The sequence below is a fragment of the Harpegnathos saltator genome, unplaced genomic scaffold, assembly GCF_003227715.2.
Source record: "Harpegnathos saltator strain DR-91 unplaced genomic scaffold, Hsal_v8.6 scaffold585, whole genome shotgun sequence".
In the NCBI taxonomy this organism is placed as follows: domain Eukaryota; kingdom Metazoa; phylum Arthropoda; class Insecta; order Hymenoptera; family Formicidae; genus Harpegnathos; species Harpegnathos saltator.
Window position 1 is genome coordinate 83,086 of NW_020230410.1, and position 18,819 is coordinate 101,904.

Below are 18,819 nucleotides of genomic sequence, written 5' to 3' on the forward strand. Positions count from 1 at the left end.
CTCGCCTATATACATATTATCATAAGTATGCAAGAAAATATCTCTCTCAATTGTGAATAATTCAAGTTGTATCTTTGGATGTGGCCAAAAATAGATTTAACTAACACGTGTCGCATAGGTGGGATCTAGATCGATCAAGGATGGTCAATCACATTGTACGTTGATCAGACTGCAAAAGGATCGTCATAGACTTTCGTCGTAGAGATTTCGTACGCGACTTATGTCCGTGATATAATTAGAAAGGAAATGCGCGCGTTAGAGCGTTTGGTGACCGATAAATCGTCAATGTGTAGCATTGTTGAACGCGGCGATTAAGGACGAGCGTCCAATCATATATTGACCAATCCTTGTTCCAAATTGATATTATATTTCTATATGATGCAGATTAATAATTTATCCAAGATTACTCGATATGCACGTGCAAGAGCAAATTTTTTTTAATATTTTTTTCCTTTCTCTCTCTATACTGTTCGATCGATACTGATTAGGTTAATTAGAACGCTCTATCTATCACTCGCTATTACACGTAGGCAACTAAGTATTTATACCTGATGGCATTTTCCTGTGTCTACATGTGTGTGTCGTTTGACAGTCCGATAAAAAAGAAATGAAGATGTCGTATATGCGCGCAGTTTCACGTACACGACTTAAACCGTAAGTACGAATTGTGAAAATCCCATCAGGTATGTCGCTAATTTGTGCTTCGTCGTTTAAGTGTGTTACAAAGAAGTACCTTTTCCTTTGAGACATCTCAAAAAAGTAGCAGCCCTATCACAGTGTGGCTCGGAGTGAAGGCGATTTTGTTTGTCCGTTTAAAAAAGATCAGAAGTACTTATAAAACAGACTCTATTTGCTTGATCTCCTTCTCGGGTGGCTCTAAGGGTGACGGCGCGGTTTCTACTATCTCCGGTATATCTTCCTCGTTCTCCTCCTCAATATCTTCGTCAATCGGAGTCAATGTATCTAATATCACAGGTTGAGTCTGCAACAACGAGTACGGACGCCAATTTATCAAGAGATAAAAAATATTTGAATAAAGTAAAAAAAAAAAAGAAGAAAATTGAGAAAATACTCGTAGACGCGAGTAATATGTCGAATTGTGTGACGCACCTCCGGTGTAGTGCACCGTTTCATAAAAGGGGCCATGAAGCTGGTAACAGTGCTCACAAAGAAGAAGAACCCTGCCATGAAGAACGGGATACTGTAACTTTGCGTCGCGTCGTAAACAGCACCCGCTAACGGTGAACCGACTATTGCGGCAGCCCCTCTGAATAAAATTAACAGGCCGAAAGCATTCGTCAATTTGTCGAGTCCCAAGAGGTCCACCAGGATAATCGATGTCAACGAGATGTACCCAGCTGAAGTCACAAGATCAGAAAATATTAATATCCGACAATCATCGGGAGAGGAGAATTCTCCTGATTGAACAATTCTGAATAATAGAAGACTGATACACTTACATATTGCTATTCCAAAAAATATGCTCATGATGATGTAAGCGGCGTAACTATGGCAAAATGGCGTAGCAGCTACTGCGATCGTGGATATAATCAAGCAGATATTATTTAACAGCAAGGAATCGACTTGCGGAAAGTCCGCGACGTATCCACAGGCCACACGACCTATCGTGTTTGTTATTCCGATGATGGATAGCAAGAATGACGCGGAATTGCTTTCGATCCCCTTCGAAGACAGAAAACGCCGATTTTAGCGTACGACAATCGCATGACTGTTTGATAGTGGGAAACATTAAGAGGTAACTTACATCTAATTTCGCAGCATCCACCAGATATACAAAAGGAACATACAACCCAGCCATTCCGAACACGTTGCTGATACCGATTAGAAGGAAAACTGGATCTTTCAGCAAGGACATATCCATCATCGTCGCCAGAGCTTCCTTGAACGAGTCTGGCAATACCAAGCAAGGACACAGAGGTTCTGAAAAATAAAAAATCATATTGTCTCCTTCGGTACATTTTTATAGCACGATTGATTAAACTGAATCACGATACAGCAACGACATGCACTTACGTTGCGGCGCTTTCTCAACATCGACATCCTTCATATCTCCGCGCACCGACTTGGGGAGGGAAATAACACTCTGACGATAATTGGCGAGAGATTTCTGGCTTTGGTATTCTGGTAAATTCACTACGCTACCGCTGTAGAAAATATCCTTTCTCGACAAGGGACGGACCATCATTGGTTTTTCCTTTGGGATACTAGTTTTACTGGTAGTAAAGGTAATACTCTCACCATCCTGAAACGAAGAGACGTCAAGTCGCGGTGAAATTAATCGCAATCTCTCGCGCAAAGACAAAATGTTCGAGTCGACAAACGCGACACTTACATCAACCTCAGCATTATTGTTTCGTGACCCTAACACACTGCTCGTGGAGAGTCTCAGGTGCAGACTTTTGCGGATGTCTCCGTTGGAATTGAGTGTCGTTCTGGAGTTCTTTATTGCACTAAGGCTAGGCTTGTAACGTTCGCCAGTACTCGTCTTACGGATCCTATCGAAGAATGGTACGGAGCCGTTTTTAGGCAAACCTTGCACGTGAGTCGTAAAAGCAGGCTGCGACGCGTTCCTGGGGATAACAGGCTTATTGAACTCATTCTCGGGCTTCTCCGCATCCTTCGTGTCTTTGGTTTCGTCGATATTCTTCTTGCTTTTAGATTTATTGGAGATGTTTTTCAAATCCATACTGCCGCTATTGCTAGTCGCTCCGCTGGAGGAATGCTCTTGTACCTTCACTTCAGATATAGTGGGGAGGGTTGGCACCGTTGGAACTGGTGTTAAAGGAGTTCCTTTAATATTACGGGTATTCATTGAAGTACACCTTATCATTTCAATACTTGAGGAATGCACGCACGCACTCGTGATTCATGACAGTGACATAAGTCCCTTCTTAGGTAATTAGACTTACCAAAAAAAATTCTTAACATTTTAATTTTCCTGTATCGACGACTTAGGTTACTCTCACAATCACAGGAACACGTTCGAACGAATACTTTTCTCTGAAGAGTCCCTTACCAGGCACTAATTGGTCTAGGTTGAAACTGGAGTGAACACCAGGATCTATATTTATGGGCATTTTCATCCTCTTCTCCATAGAACCGTCAGGCAATTGTACCATAAAATATGAACCACCAATACTACCCCGTTCCATCTGGAATCTCTTCTCCTCAGCCATTCGTTGCAATAACGGCTTAACGGAAGAAGCTTTTGGATATTCCAACGGCCTCATCATCGCACCGAATACCTAAAAATCATCTGTTACAATTATCAAATATACGATGCCATATCGATCTAAAGAGTCACCCTTGTGCGCTCAAAGCGATAGATAACGAAAAAGAAAGAGACAGAGAGAGAGAGAGAAAGAGAAAGAGAAGGAGAGAGAGAGAGAGAGTTGTGTGTGTGAGAAAGAGAGAAATTCCACAGTTTACTTACTGCACAATTCAGTATAAGGCCAGCCAGGATTAGATTTGCTCCCTTCCAGCTGTACGCTTCTAACAACATGGTGGCGAGTGGAGCGAACGCAAACGTTCCAAATCCGGATCCACATACGGCAATACCCGTAGCTAAAGATCTCTTAGTTTCAAAATAATAGCCCACACAAACTACCGCGGGTAGATATATTAAACCGAATCCGATACCTGAAAGAAACACGCGGAGTGACTTTATAAAGAATCCGTAAAGCTGCAAAGACGAGTACCGTCGATTCTTATATATGGATTACATACCTCCCATGATGCCGTAAGTCATCATAAGTATATTTACACTGCTCGAAAACGTCGAAAGTACAAATGCGGCAGCGCCTAGGAAACTTCCCGCCATACACACTGCTCTACAGCCATATTTATTCGTTAAAGCACTGACGACTGGACCTAATGAGAGAAAAATACAAAGAGAATTAGTACGCAATACAGAACTAATAATATAACGATCTATCTTGATGATCACTTCGGCGTATTTAATTGAAAAAAAATTCAGCATTCATTTTATTCCAACGCGCCATCACTCTCTTTCTCCCTTTCTTATCTCACAAATATAGCTCACCGATGAAGACGCAATTCAATTTCTTTTCATTAAGATAAAGTGCACTTGAGGGTTGATTAATAGATAAGACAGATTTAATCACTCTCGAGCGTGTCAATATTGAAACTCAATAGTATTACATCGTAATAGCGCATCTTGTATCTTCTAAAAATCGCTGCGAATAGTCAGCTGCAGTTTACTTCTTTCTTACCAGCACTAAGGTACATTCCAGAAAGTAAAGAGCCAACCCAGGCGGTCTTGCCCTTTCCTTCGCCGAAGTATTTCACGAATTCCCCCAGAAAGACACCGAAGGTATAGGCGATACCATCCACTATCATGTTGCACATAAACGATGCGAATACAACCACCCAGCCGTAGCCGCCGTCCGGCGGGGGCGGTATGTCGTGATATTCGCATAACGAACCGCCCTCGTCCTCCGGCGAGGCTTCATCAGCGCCTGGTCCATCAGTTAATCTCGTTTGTTCCTCCACAGAGTATTCGCTCTCCGTCTGGAAAGAGATACAGCAGAATTTCCGGCAAGCTCGCACAACAACATCTCGTTCATTAAAATACAAAAGTTGGGTCTTGCAAAAGGAGGAAAACTGGTGAAACAGACGGGAAGGCGGCAAGAGGAGATTCGACTTTCATTTTCCGTCATCTCGACTCGTGATTTTGCGAGGTAATAACGTTCGATTCTCTCCGAGGCGATTCTCTCTCCCTCTCTCTCTCTCTCTCTCTCTCTCTCTCTCTCTCTCTCTCTCTCTCTCTCCCTCTCTCTCTCTCTCTCTCTCTCTTTCTCTCTCTCGGCGATCGGTCGTGCGAAATGTTACGAATAAATTACGCATCGACGAAGCTTGTAAATTGTCCGTCGTGACGCAGATATTTAATACCGTGGCGATAATAATTGAGCGTGGACGATTACACGCGTATACTTGAACTGTGCACATCTCTTTTAATTCGCAGAAAAATACCGGCGAACGCATATAATTGAGGACTATCCTATACCTGGCGGCGTGCACTCGCCTTGAATGAAATTGCCGTTCACCTTGACTGAGCGCGGAGAAAAAGTTTTCTTTCGTGTTGTTGCACAAACAAGTACTCATTCTCTTTAATCAACGGCTTAACGGAATGATGGCCGATTAGTCTCCTTATCATTCGGATCACGCGCCAGCGCCGATATCTTCTCAGTGGACTTGAGCGAAATAGATATGGGCGACTTTAAATCGGTCAGGTCGGCGTGTCCGATTGGGCGAGACAGAAAGAATCGTCTTTCCTCCTCCGGAAGCGGGATCCGACCGCGTCGAATTGAGCGTATTTATTGACGCGATCGATCTTGGAAGCGCGCATTCCGAATCCGTCATTTCGGGGATTTCTCGCAGACCTCCGAGAGGAAAAATAAATCCCTCGTCCGAGTCCGCCTTCCGCTTGTCAAACGCGGAAATGTAACGAAACGTTTGGAAGAAGCGGCGTTAAAAATAGCACGCGCGATTTTATTCAACCGCGCTCTCCTATACATCGATTCCCGAAATAAGATCCCCCGATTTCCGCGCGACCGAGGGAAATCCGAGAATTCGCGTGCACTTGCGAAAAAAGACGAGAGAAAGAAAGAGAGAGAGAGAGAGAGAGAGAGAGAGAGAGAGAGAAGAGAAAGGAACGATTGCAACGACAACTTGGGCGATTTCGTTAAAACGAAACGACGAGGACGAAACGCATATCGCGAAATTTGTATCGCGATAGACGTAACGCGAGAACAACGCGTTCGCGCTATAGGATGATTTCATAACGCGCAAATGCGAGCATAGATATTAAATAGCTACACCGCTGTGATTTAATCAGTTCTTAAGGCTACGTTCGACCAAGGTGATGCGTCTTCGTGCAGAGCGTAACGCCGAGATCGAATTGAGTAGCAGGTTTTCAATTCAGGCCGCGTTTCCCGCGAAGATGCGCGCTTAGATTTATCGCTCGTTAATTACGCGACTCGTTACACGGGACACAAACGATATGAGAATGAGTCGGTGATTCTTGCCAACTTGTTCGTTTCTCCGCGCGTCATTTCCCGTGCGATCCTTCGATCGCGTAGTCGTTATTCCGTAGTCGTTCTCCGCCGAGAAATATCACAATAGAACGAGGTAATTCGCAAGAAGAATAATTTAGCGTCCAACACGCCGAATAATACGCTAAAATTACCTCCCGTTCGAGCCGATACGATCGAGAGCGCGCAATCGTGTAGGATCTCGTCGAGGAAAAACAGCTTATTAATATCGAGATATTAATAACGTGGCAATTGAGAAGGGCAAATATCGAACTGTACCCACGCAATTAATTGATCCCGCGGGAAGAGTCAAGTTAGCGGCTTTACCGATAAAGGTAAACGCGATATCTCGGAAAGCCGGTATTTTAATAATCGGAAGAGTTAAGTGACTCCCGATGATTTTTCGACTAACGGTGGATAATGTCGGCGAAGTAAGGGATGATACTCGTGCCATTTTGCATTTTGCGATACTAATTTATCGACGACGATCCGAGCGAAACTCCCAAAAATATAGAATACCGCGAGACTCGAGAAACTACTTATTCTTCACAGTTTTCACTGTCGTCGGGAGTTTAAAAAGAAAGAATAGATAAAAATAAACACCTACACCGCATGAATAAATCACGTGCGGCCCTCGCTTCCGTCGTCCAACGCGGCTGTATTAACGAGCGGAAGCCTCCAGTCATAAGTAAACTAATTGTCCTCGACAAAGGAGAAAAACGCGTAGGATCTCTGCGGGGGAAATGTGAGATGTGGGCGAGAGAAGGATGCCCGAAAAAATCGTACGAAACGACGTTTTCGTTTTCTTTTTGTTTGCTAATCTTCCCGATAAACGACTCTCCGCAGGATCGCTCGGCGGACCAAGTCGCAATCTCGTTTCTACCCTCTGCGTACGACGAAGCGCGGGATGAACGGGGATGTCATTACTTGAGAATTTGGATCAACGACCTCGGCCGCGAAGACGAATTTAAATGCAGCGCGCCCGCGGCGGCCGTCGCGCTCACGACTCCGAGCTGCGAGCGGAAGGTCACAGCTGATCAGCTGATCGCCGTTGTCATTCCGTGATCGCGCCACCCCGCGACAGCAGGCGCGAAGCTCACGGCGGCCAGCTTGCCAGCTAGCCAACCAGCCCAGCTAGCGGAGGACGACGTGCGATTCGCGTTGTTTTCAATGTGCGGAATTGTTATTAATATACACACACACACACACACACATATACATACACACGCATACAGACACGCGTCCACGCGCCATTGTCGCGAGCGCGAGCGCGCGCGTTCGTGCGAAAGCGCAGGCAGCGGCGGCGAATCTCCGGCACGCGCGAGCGTGAATCGAGTCGCCTCGACTGTCAAGGCTGAGTCACGTGTTGTCGCCTTCGCGAAGCTACGCACATGCACCGTTGCGCCACTCTACGCCAGCGAGCGTACAAAAGCCGCGCACAGACCAGTCCCAGATTTTTTCCCCGGCGAGGACGAACCCGCTCCATTATGAACGCGAATTACCGGTACGAGGCGCGCGCGCGCGCGCGCGATCGTGCGAAAAATCGATAATTTCCCTACCGTGAGCCCCATCGCGCAACCCGACCCGTTAGCCCTACGGGACAATTTTACGCATTAAGAGATGCCTCTAATCTATAAACCAAATTCCCTGTCTCACTCAGATAATCGCTCGCCGCTGTTACGCCGGAGATGCGAGATTATCGGCGCGTTCCAATCGCCAGTTGCGGAGTAGGGAGGACGGCGGGGGACGAAAGCAAGCAAAGAAGAAAGAAGGAAAGAGGGAAGGAAGGAAGATTCGCGGATGTAACCGGGAAGAGAATCGCGGAGAAGCAGCACACTGTTCCAGTCATCGACACGCTCGTTGCACGCTCTCTCGCACTCTCCATACAAACCCGTACCGAGCTGATCTTGCGGACGCGACGCGAGCCGTACTGGCTGTACTGCGACTTGTTGAGCGACACGCGCGACATTCTACGACCGCCTTCAACCGTCGGACACTCTTCTCTCTTTTTCTCTTTCTCTCTCTTTCTCTCTACGGCGCTCTTCTCCCTGCCGAGGTCTCTTATCCGCCACCTCCTTCTCCTCTTCTTCTCCTCCTCCTCCTCTCTTTGCACTCGTTGTATGTGCGTACGTATGTGCGTGCCTGCGTGCGTGCGTGCATGCGTCGTTCGCTCGCTCGCTCGCTCGCTCGCTCGTTCGCGCGTCGCCCGCCCGCTCGCTCGATCCTTCGTTCGTAATCGCAACCACGTTCTATTTTCGAGCGCGACGCGGCGCGCTCGACGCGACGCGACGCGACGCGAGCGACTTCGGCGTGCTCGCCTCTCGCACGAGAGAGCGACGCCTTGATCCCGCTCTCGCGCGGACCACGGTGTTCTGTCCTTCCGAGCGCGCGCGGCCCCGCGCCCTTGCTCACTGCCTGTCACTCTCTGTCCCTGTGCAGTCTCTCCTCTCTTCCGGGCCGCCGCGATCACACCGCACGACGACGATCACTCTCGTCGTAGTCCGCTGCCATGTCGACCCGCTGCACGCTCGACCACCGCACTGGCGCGCTCGCGTCGTCGGAACTCGCTTAGCGCACTGTCGTGGAGCGCAGCGCGCGTCGCGCCGCTACCCGGCAACTCCGAACTGCGAGAGTGGGAGGACGATCCCTCGATCAAGGATCAAGGAGAGCGCCCTGCGACGGACCCCTGCGAGAACGATCTCGCGGTCTCGTTGCTGCGGTACGCGGCTAATTTTCACGACGTGCTCCCTCGCCTTCCCTCGCTCGGCCGGCCGCGATTTTGCCTGTAGGAACTGCTTCTCGATTCAACTCTGTTCCCTCCTGCCGACGGAAAGCAAACTACGTGCTCTCTCTCTCTCTCTCTCTGTCTCTCTCTCTCTCTCTCTCTCTCTCTCTCTCTCTCTCTCTCTCTCTCTCTCTCTCTCTCTCTCTCTCTCTGTCTCCCTCTCTCTCCCTCTCTCTCTCTCTCTCTCCGACGTCCGCGCTTCGGGGATTATTCCTTGAATTGAATTTCTCTAATTCGAGAATATAAAATTTTCCTCTCACGCGGATCCTCGCGTGAAGGAAAGCTCTCGCGTCGGCCCATGAGGCGAAATCCTCTCACGTTGCACGTAGACCACGGCGGCGACTAAAGTCGTACTGTTGGTCTCGAGTAATCGCAATTAAGTTGTCGACCAAGAGTTAACTTCAGCCGTCATTAGCGGAAAAGCGCGAAGCTTGCGCACGTGCGTGGTGACTCACGTGCCCGCGGCAACGACAAAGGCGGACGCATGCACGCGCAATCGCACTCTCGCTTTGTCTCCAGCGGCCGGCCGTCCCGTTGTTTTCGACTTTTGTCACGGACGACCGCGATGTTCGCGTGGTCGCAGAGCGCGAGCCGCAGCTCCCTGTTGTCGCGCAGAATTGATCCCGCGTTCCACGCGGTGTCGAGTTCGCGAACTCGATGTCAGCGTCAGCGGCATCAATCGGCACGATCGCTCGGGACTTTCCTCGACGAGAAGCGCGCGCTCGGGCGACCTGCTGCTGCTGCTAGTCTCCTCCCGCTCGCACATACGGCGATAACTGGCGATCGATTCGATAACGCGGAGGCGCGAGCGCGAACGCACGTGCTCGCCTCGCGATGCAGCTGCGATGTGGACGAGGACGGAGTAGTCAGTCTCCCCTTGAATTCGCACTCTCCGCCGAAGAACGCGACGGAGTACCGTCCGATGCGCACCGTACGTGCGAAAACTCTCGCAGCACGTTCCCCGCGTGCTGCCGCGACACTCAAGTCGAAGAAACGGCGAGCGACTGCCGCTACGAGACGCAGCAGAGAACTCGGAGTCTCCGTTGCCGCGGATATTCGCCAAGGCGAACGACGACGCTCATGCGTCCGGTCATGACGTCAACGAGACATCACACATGCGCTCGTGCGTTGTCCAGCGATGTTCAGCCTCCCCGCGCAGTTTCGTTTTCGTGATCGAGTGGACGAGGCCGCGTACGGCCTGCTCCTCGGATCTCCGCGCGCGCGCGCGCGCCCGCGTGCGATCACCCCCGCATATCGTCCTAGAGTTCCTCGGCCGCGGAAGCACTCGCGAGGCGCGCACCCACGCGTTCTCCGCTCGCTCACAGACGACGATTGTGTCGGTCGACTCGTGCCTCTTTCTCTCTCTCTCTCTCTCTCTCTCTCTCTCTCTCTCTCTCTCTCTCTCTCTCTCTCTCTCTCTCTCTCTCTCTCTCTCTCTCTCTCTCTCTCTCTCTCTCTCTCCCCCCTGTCTCTCCCTGTCTCTCCCTCTCTCTCGGTACTCTCCTCTGCTGCGACTAATCCGATCAGCCTCGGGACGGCCTCACGATGACAGTTTCTGCATTGTCAAGAACGACGCAGTGTCGGCGTGGCCGTGGAAGCGCTATATCGAGGATATCCGCGACGCAGCGCGCGGCAGGTTCTATTTATAAAGCGAGAACACGGCGACTCCCGAAGCTCGTCGAACTTCCGCGAACAAAGCGCGTCTCGAGCCTGCTGCGTTCTTCGCCACCCTCTGCGTCTCGTTCCCCAAGTCGAAGCAAGCCGCGCTCTTTCTCCGTCCGTCTATCTCTGTCTCTCTCTCTCTCTCTCTCTCTCTCTCTCTCTCTCTCTCTCTCTCTCTCTCTCTCTCTCTCTCTCTCTCTCTCTCTCTCTCTTCGGCATGGTCACGCGCGTCGAGCGCGGGAAAAGCGATCGTCGCGATGACGCGCAGCGGACTGAGCGAGCGGCCGGGATCAATCTCGGGTCGATCTCTCGCGAAACGAGTCGCCGGGTGCTCTCCTTTCGGAGCGTGATGCTGCAGAGGAAACGATCGGCGGAAATGCGCGCGCTTGAAGCACTTGAAGCCGCGGCGACTCGGCCGCGAGTCGCGGAGAGAGAGAGAGAGCGTTCTTCATGATGCGCGCATCGGCGCGCGAGTGCGCGTATTTGCCGCCTTCGAGCGTGAAGAACGCGAGGAGAGACCGTCCTCGACGCGAGCGGGAGAGAACAGCTGATTAGAACGGACCCGCAGGTGTCGGAATCGTTCGCGGCGTTAAAATTGAGAACATGATTGTCTCGAATTTACGAGAGATATCGGATCGCGTATTCGCGTGGGAGAGGATCAGCTGGTTGGGACTGACGCGCGAGTCATCGTCGCGAGAGCGTCGGGCTCGTTTCGGGCTTTTCTCCAGGTTATTCCAATTCCTTGAGGCCGATTGTTCCAACTTCTTGGTAAGTTAACTAATAGTTAAATCGTACGTATATCTCTCTTTGTCTAAGTTGAAGGACAAACAAAGACAAACGTATGATTTAACTATCAGATTTAACCAAGAAGTTGGGACAACCGGCCCTTGGTAAGTTAACCGACAGTTAAATCATATGTCTGTCTTTGTCTAAGTTGAAGGAGAAAAAAACATATGATTTAACTATCAGTTAACCTACCAAGAAGTTGGAACAACCGGCCGATCAGTGATGATCGACGGCATGATTTGCTCGAAGATGAAAAATCATGATGCGAGACCGGAGCATACGGTCCTCTCGATCGACGCGGCACTGCTCGCACTGCATCAGGCTCACCTACGAGCACTCACGCAGCATCGCTGCGTACGTACGCGTCCCCCCCCCCCCACTTTGCGAATGAAATTGCGTGGCACGCCGCGGTGCGTGCCGCGCCGTGTCAAAGGACGGGCGCACGCGCTGCGTTTTCCAGCGCGGCGCGCGTCACTCGAGTGCGCTCGCCTCCTCTTCGCTGGGGGACCCCCCTCGGCTCTTCGCCTCGTGCTCGTAAAATGAGATTAAACGCTCTCTAATAATCTCGGGAATAGTTTTGTTTGGGACATGAGAATGAGATAAAGATGCGGGAGGGAGAGAGAGAGAGAGAGAGAGAGAGAGAGAAAGAGAGAGAGAGAGAGAGAGAGCGAGCGAGCGAGCGAGACGCGGAGAAGCCGAGCGATGCGGCCGCGAATGAGTCAGTCCGCGGACCTAATTTCGAGGGAACAAAAGTTCGAGACGCGCGCGATCTCCGTTTCGACAAATGCGTGATTCATTGGAAGTCATCGTGCATCGCGGTGAAGCGTCGGAAAACGAAGTTTCGCGATTACGACGCTTGAGAGAGAACGTCATCAGTCGTCATGAATCAACGATTATAATTCAATGAAGCGAAAGATTCGTTCTGACAGACGTCTGACGGACGACTTCAAGTATTCGAATCAATGCGTCTCCCCTACGTCTCTCTCTCTCTCTCTCTCTCTCTCTCTCTCTCTCTCTCTCTCTCTCTCTCTCTCTCTCTCTTTTTCTCTCTCTCCTTCCCGCATCTTTTTTCCTTCTCAATTTCGACCCGGAAACCAATGATGGAACTTACGACGATGCACTCGGGATGCTGCTCCGAATCATCGGCCATCGCCGGTATCGTGGCACAAGAGAAATCTTTTCCGTCGGACGACTCCTCGCGTCAATAACAAGTCACGTCGATAATACGCTCATTAGCCTCAGCTCTGTCGTACGATAACGTACGATTAGCGCGCGGTGCGATGTGAAGCTACCACGAAAATAACGTCGAAAGTTAGCGCGAGCGCGCCGCACAGCAAGCTACGGTCACGCGAAGCACTGTGCGGCGCGCAGCGCGATGCTCGTGCTCGGCTCTGATGACGCTTATGAATTAATTAGATAATAACCAGCGACAATTAGAGTCGGAGGCACGGACGCATGAAAACACCATCTGCTTCTCATCTCCGCGGAAAAGTTTCCCAGCGAAGTCGCGCGATGGCACGCCGGCGCGAACAAACGCGCCGGGGTATTCGTGTTGTTCGGCGTTGCGCGTCCCGGCGAACGGACGCGCGAAATTGTCCGAAAAATTCTCAAATCCTTTTATATCACCGACGATCGACGATCGACTTGATTTCCAAGAGAAAGATTTGACTCCCGTGAAGTAAAAACACAGAGTTGCATACGATTGCGGTACGATCCCGCGGGGAAATTTTCACAAAGATTTCAACCTGCCGCGAATTTGGAACCGGATCCGCCGGCGAATGCACTTGCGTGAGAAGCAACAACGACGTCTTAGCCGTCACACTTTACCTAAAAGTCGTGAAAATCTTCCGAGGACCTTAGCGACAGCGCGTCGACGGCTGAGAGATAGCGCCAGGATAAATCGCATAATGATCGATTATTCTCGCGCGAACGATTTCGCAATCATTCACTTATCGGCTCCGTAATTTGTTCGGGCAGCCATGGAGCTGATAAAAATCCTCGAGTGGGCATTTCGAATGATAAACGAGCGATCGACCGTGCTATCTTCCTGCGCTGAGTTGTCGCCACGATAAACTTCTCTCGTCGCGGATTCCCAGCTTACGCGTTACGTTTACGTCGTCGTCGACGTACACATTAGAGAACTGCGATGCACGGAGCCACGATAAACGGCGCGCGTCCCCCCGAAAGGAAGAGCAACGTTCTCAGATACATTCGATGAGTCACATCGGTATTGTTTGCGTATGCGCTCTAATTACTGCAACCTTACTGGATTGTACTACCGCTTTGATAACGACGTCTACGCGCACTTCCGCGCCGCGTTCCCGACGTGACTCGGCGGGCCGATAGCCGCCGCACAAAGCGTGCGTGTGTCACGAAGGAGGAAACTTCAGGAGAGAAAGATGAAGAAGCGGCTCCTGCGGAACTTCTCAAAATCGCGGAATGCGAAACGACGATTTAACTTTCCTCGGTTTCCCCGAAAACTCTCTCTCTCTCTCTTTCTCTCTCTCTTTCTCTCTCTCTCTCTCTCTCTCTCTCTCTCTCTCTCTCTCTCTCTCTTATATCGAGATACTACCGCAGCGATTTCTTTTTCTCACACAGGAAAATTGCGACACCCGTTGCATTGCCTGTACGCGTAGCCGATGATTTTCGGCTGATTTTTTCCTCCGCGTGTGTGTCGCGTCTACTCCGCGAGTATTCTGCCTTGCATAATCGGCAACGGTCAAGTTATCACAACGCGACCGGTGACATAATCGGAATAATCAGAAATGTATGAGAAGACACCGCGCTATCTGATATCCAATTGCGGTAGAAGCAACAGCCATAACTCGGCGGCGCGTTCGACATCTCGATAGAGGACGATAACAAATTGAAAAAAAAACACTCAAAAGATAAGGAGCCTCGTATACACAGAGAAAAATAGATCTCGATCCAGGTTGTGCACAAGTGCGTTGTAAAATCGCTTGTGATAAAAGCTCGAGTTCGCGGCTTTCCCGCCGAGGCGATCGCCGAGTCGCCAGCCTCGCGTTCCTGCACGAGTCACGAGTTCTCGCGATTTCGAGAGTCGAGAGCTCTTAATCGGTTACATCCGCTGGGAGATGGCGCGTTTAAAAGCGCGCAACGCCGGCCGAACCGAGGCAAGGAGAAAAAGCGCGGCGAAACACACGCGCGTGCGGAAATGGCGCGGCGTATCGTTTCGTCCGCGGACGCAATATCATATTTTGTCGCACAGCCGCGGTGTCGCATTATCAATTTCCTCGTCGCGCGGCCGACAGCCCCCTTCCCCCTCCCCCACTTTCACTCGCGACTGTTTCGTCCGTGTCGCGCGCATTTTCTTCGTCGTTCACTGCCGAAAGAGAGCGGTTCATCGCCGAAAGCGCGCGCCGCTTACGCGCCCGAGAACGAAACACGTGGCGTTTGGCACAACCCACATATCGATCCCGGATCGTGATCGATAATAAGACCGTCTCCTGTCCTTTTCTCGCCCGGTATTTTCGATTTCGTCGCGATCTCGCAGTTGTCCGACCGCGCGCAGTCACTCGGAAAAATTCATATCCGGTTATCGAATACATTAGCGACGAGTAACTTCACGTCGCGCTCGAAACGCCAAGTCACTGCAAAAGCAAAACTACGATCGTAATTACTATGTAAAAACTCGGACACACAACGACGGACTGACGCGACGCTCGCGAGACTTAATTTCGAGAGGTTTCGCGATATTTGTCGCGTCGCTTCGAGACATTTTACATATCGTACATTAGATAATCGCGGCGAAGAACGAAAGACTAATTTCTTCCCGTCGACGAGTCTCGTGTCGTAGCGACAAATAGCGGACGAATAGCGGAATTCAATTCACAAAGAAGTAAGAGAGACAAAGTCAATGAAATGAATGTTACGTTCGCCACGGGGGAGGTGGCCCATGATCAATCGCTATGATAAAATTCCGCGACAAACGGGAAATTGGATTACGCCCACAGAATAATCGCACGCTGTCGTCGGCTCGTTATCAAATCGAGTCGAATTCCTGCGACGCCGCGTGACAGAATCACTCGGGACCACGTGGGAGCGCCACGTTCTCTCGCCACGAGACTGTGACACCCTTCGCGCGAGAAAGGCGCTGTGAAAGCCGCGCGGGTGTTACCTCGTGGGTGTCACTTCACGTTTCGAGGGACGCTGATCTGTCCAGCGTCCTCCGCCGCAAACGCGCCGTTGATAAAGGGATCTTTCCACGTGATTATGACACATCGGACGAACATTGTCGAAGCGACAATGTTGCTTTGAGCATGCCGCTATTGCAGCGCAGCTCTCCCCCTTATTTCGTCCGCGCGTTCGACATCTGGAGCGAGAGGGCCGGCGGCTTCGCGAGAAGCCGGCTGCTGCTTGAGTCCGCTCGAGGAGCGAAACTACCTTCATTTAGGCAAACGCTCGCGTGGTTATGTAATGTAATTTAAAACCTCCCCGCGCGCGATTACGTAAGGTTGTTTAAAAAGCGCTCGCGCTTGTGTTACATAATCGCGTCGCGTTTAACGAACGCTAACGAAACGATCGTTCGAGAGGATTAACGAGAAAGCGTGACTCTCTCGTACCCTCCGCGAGAAACCGCGCGCACTTCGACACCTCGTTGCCACTTACCTTGTTTTTCGGCGGCATCGCGCTACGGAGCGGGCGACCAGCGGTGCCCGCTCAGCCGACGGCGAGACGGCACCCTCGCGAGCGACGAACGACGAGCGACCGGGGACGAGACTAGAAGAAGAGTCGCGGGCGAGACGTGAGGACGCGCCGGTCCCGAGCGAGCGCGGCGAGGAACAAGAAGGTGGAACAAGGGGGAGGGAGGGGAGGTGGGCACCTTCCCTGTGACCCTGTGACCCGGAGCGGAGCGTCGGCGACTCCCAGGCGTGTCGGCCGCGAAACGCGAGCGATCCGCGGCGAAATGAGCGGCTGCTCGAGCATCGGTCGATTTAATCGCATATCGCGGACGAGGAGACGTGCGTGCACGACACGTATCCGTCCGTTTCCCCACTCTGGCGAACCCGCATCTCGCCGCGCGCGTTTTGCTCTCTACGTGCGTGACACACGTACCCCCCTGGCTCGCGTCCTCCCCCTCGTTTTCTGCCGCCCTATCGTCCTGCCGCCTCTTCCCGCTGCACCCACAATCTCAGTCGTCCGTCCGTCGCCTACTCCCCGTCCTGTCGCTTCGTCTCGCCGACAACCGCCGCGGTATTACTCACAGGCCGAGTGAGCGAGCTGACGAGCGAGTGAAACGAACAAAGCCGTCGCAGCCGAGTACAAAGTTCCGCGCTCCGCGCGATATACAATTTTCTCGAGTGCGCGGGCCCCGCGCGTGAACGCGGCTACGATATCGACGATTTGTAAACGACGATTCTCTTGCTCCTCCTCCCCCCCCGCCTTTCCCCCCTCTCTTTCTCCCCTGCAGCGCGACAAAGGCTGCGATCGCATCGCGCCGATACCAACGATTATCTGATAGCGACGCGTGAACAGCCGCGTAATAGTCGCGCTCCGCGAGATATGGAAGCTTTAACATGGTCTCGACGATACGAGATATGTGTAACACACCGCGGGGAGAACTTGCTTTATCGTATTCCTCGCCGGGTAACGCGAAGCTCGATCACGTGGATGTTTAACACAGAGAACGGAGCGGCTCATTACGAAAGAGATAGAACGTCCATGATGACGTTTTTTTCGATGACGTTCTCCTCGATAAGAAATTTATGCGCTGGCCGGTCGCCGGAGAATAATGCGGCGGAAGAGCGATTGGGAGAATACGACAATCATCGACGCGATAATTTCGAAGGAACGATGGAAATTTCAGCCGGCGATAAAAGAAACGGCGAGATAATCGTGAGCTTTGCTTTGTGACCTTTAGCAGCGGCGTCGCGCGATCTACTTGAAGGTTCGATAGTACTTTCGCGATTATCATTATCCAGCGTAACACCATCATTTCTTTTTAATCCATGACAGTGGCTGCCTTCGTGCCAACTTCGATAGCGTTATCTTAATGATACTGCCCGCAGCTTTCGCGAGCGTCACAGATGATCTCACCCGACGTCGTCGGCGCTTCCGCGAGAGGATGCATTTCTGCATGAGATATTACATTAATTTCGCGCGTCGCGTCGGTCGAATCCGCATGTTTATTCATCTACAACGTCTTCATCGTGGTTCTTCACTCGCACCTCCGAACGAGAGAGAGAGAGAGAGAGAGAGAGAGAGAGAGAGAGAAGAAGAAGAGAAGATCGAGAAGCTGTCCAGAGGATATTGCTTTTCGAAATGGTTTGAGCACCTTTTTTGCTTGCGATCCACGGCGCAGTCGATGATCCAGTGAGAGAACTCGTTTCGGAGAAATTCCCACAAGTTCGGTTCTCCCATCGCGAGCATTCGCCGCGTTCCAATCTGCATTCAAAAGAAATGTTCAAACCACCATTGAAAGCCGGGGTACATCGAGCCGACTCGACGCGCATTCTCAAGAGTCCCCTTTTCACTCTTCTCACAGTCAGACGCGACGCTTCAGAGACGTACGCTTGCAGAACGGCGGTAAACAGCTACGCGCTAAAAAGGGGTAACACCGAAGGGTTAAAGACCGCGGGCGCGGGGATGCCCTTCGCCAAGCCGGAGTGCGTTCGGTCGGGCCGGTTTATAGCGCGAGAGAAACGAGGAGAGACGGAAAAGCACACAATGGAGTGTGACGGTACTTACGACGTTGTTCGCCACGATCGCCGTCTTCGCGTGGATCTGCAGGCCGTCGTCGTCGCCGATCTGCTCGCCGATCTGTTCGCGGCTGCTGGCCGGTCCCATCTCTCAGCGGCGCAAACGTCCGTCCGGCTTCCGCTTCGAAAATGAGGCGCCTCGACCACCTCTCGACCGAACCCTTGACGGTCGACGCAGCAACCCGGGTCGCGGCGCGGTTCTCACGACGCCCCCATCGGCGCCAGCTCGATCGAGATCGAGATCGCGGAAGTCACGGTAGCTGCTCGTGGGCAGCTTCCTCGGCTAGCACGTCTACGTCCATCTGCTCCTCGCAAGAGAGAAAGAGAGAGAGAGAGAGAGAGAGAGAGAGAGAGAGAGAGGGAGAGAGAGGGAGAGAGAGAGAGAGAGAGAGAGATTTTGCGATTTCCGACTTCCTCGTGTGCAGCGGTGTCGTCCTTTAATGTGCGCTCCGCACGGTCACTCGTTCCCGTGTAATCGTGAGGACGTTACTTGACGTTGGCGTGTTACTTGGCCACTCGGCCGATTGGATCCCGAGGCATTGGATACCCCAGGCGAAGAATCAGATCCCGGGGTGTCTGCCCCATGACTGGCGGATTTCACGCGGTTGACGGCGGTTGACGGCGAGTTTCGAGTGAAAAGTGGAGGCGGTAGTCAATCGATTTCGGTGGACCGTGTGGAGTTCTTCCTTCGTGCGTGTGTTCACCCCTCTCGGGGTGAGAATCGTCTCCTGGTTATCGTCGTCGCACTTGGAAGGCTTAACGAATTTAACGTTCCTACGTGCAGGCGACCTTT

General features: G+C 51.6%; 1 protein-coding gene across 6 annotated transcripts; it reads right to left on the reverse strand.

Annotated features, from left to right (window-relative positions):
• Nucleotides 1-303: 303 nt before the first annotated feature.
• LOC105186746 (monocarboxylate transporter 3) lies at nt 304-18,371 on the reverse strand. Of its 6 annotated transcripts, none has more exons than XM_011147163.3 (11): nt 18,016-18,371; nt 4,254-4,551; nt 3,748-3,891; nt 3,455-3,660; nt 3,038-3,266; nt 2,354-2,793; nt 2,035-2,263; nt 1,766-1,941; nt 1,461-1,683; nt 1,111-1,358; nt 304-982 (listed from the first exon to the last, which is right to left on the reverse strand). In XM_011147163.3, exons 1-11 carry the CDS (start codon nt 18,112-18,114, stop codon nt 833-835), a joined length of 2,442 nt encoding a protein of 813 aa, XP_011145465.1. In that variant the 5' UTR covers nt 18,115-18,371; the 3' UTR covers nt 304-832. The 6 variants fall into 6 exon arrangements, with proteins under 6 accessions (XP_011145465.1, XP_011145464.1, XP_025159794.1 ...); XM_011147162.3 differs by having other exon boundaries at nt 2,354-2,811; nt 18,016-18,114; XM_025304009.1 differs by lacking the exon at nt 18,016-18,371 and adding an exon at nt 15,937-16,142 and having other exon boundaries at nt 2,354-2,811.
• Between the last annotated feature and the right edge of the window lie 448 nt (nt 18,372-18,819).

Bases quoted from the DNA above. Each gene is read 5' to 3' on its own strand.
- LOC105186746 (XM_011147162.3), bottom strand. From the start codon at position 18,114: ATGGGACCGGCCAGCAGCCGCGAACAGATCGGCGAGCAGATCGGCGAC. The intron at 2,812-3,037 runs GTAAGGGACTCT...GTAATATTAAAG, and splicing joins CCTAGACCAATTAGTGCCTG to GAACTCCTTTAACACCAGTT. The intron at 983-1,110 runs GTGCGTCACACA...TCGTTGTTGCAG, and splicing joins AACGGTGCACTACACCGGAG to ACTCAACCTGTGATATTAGA.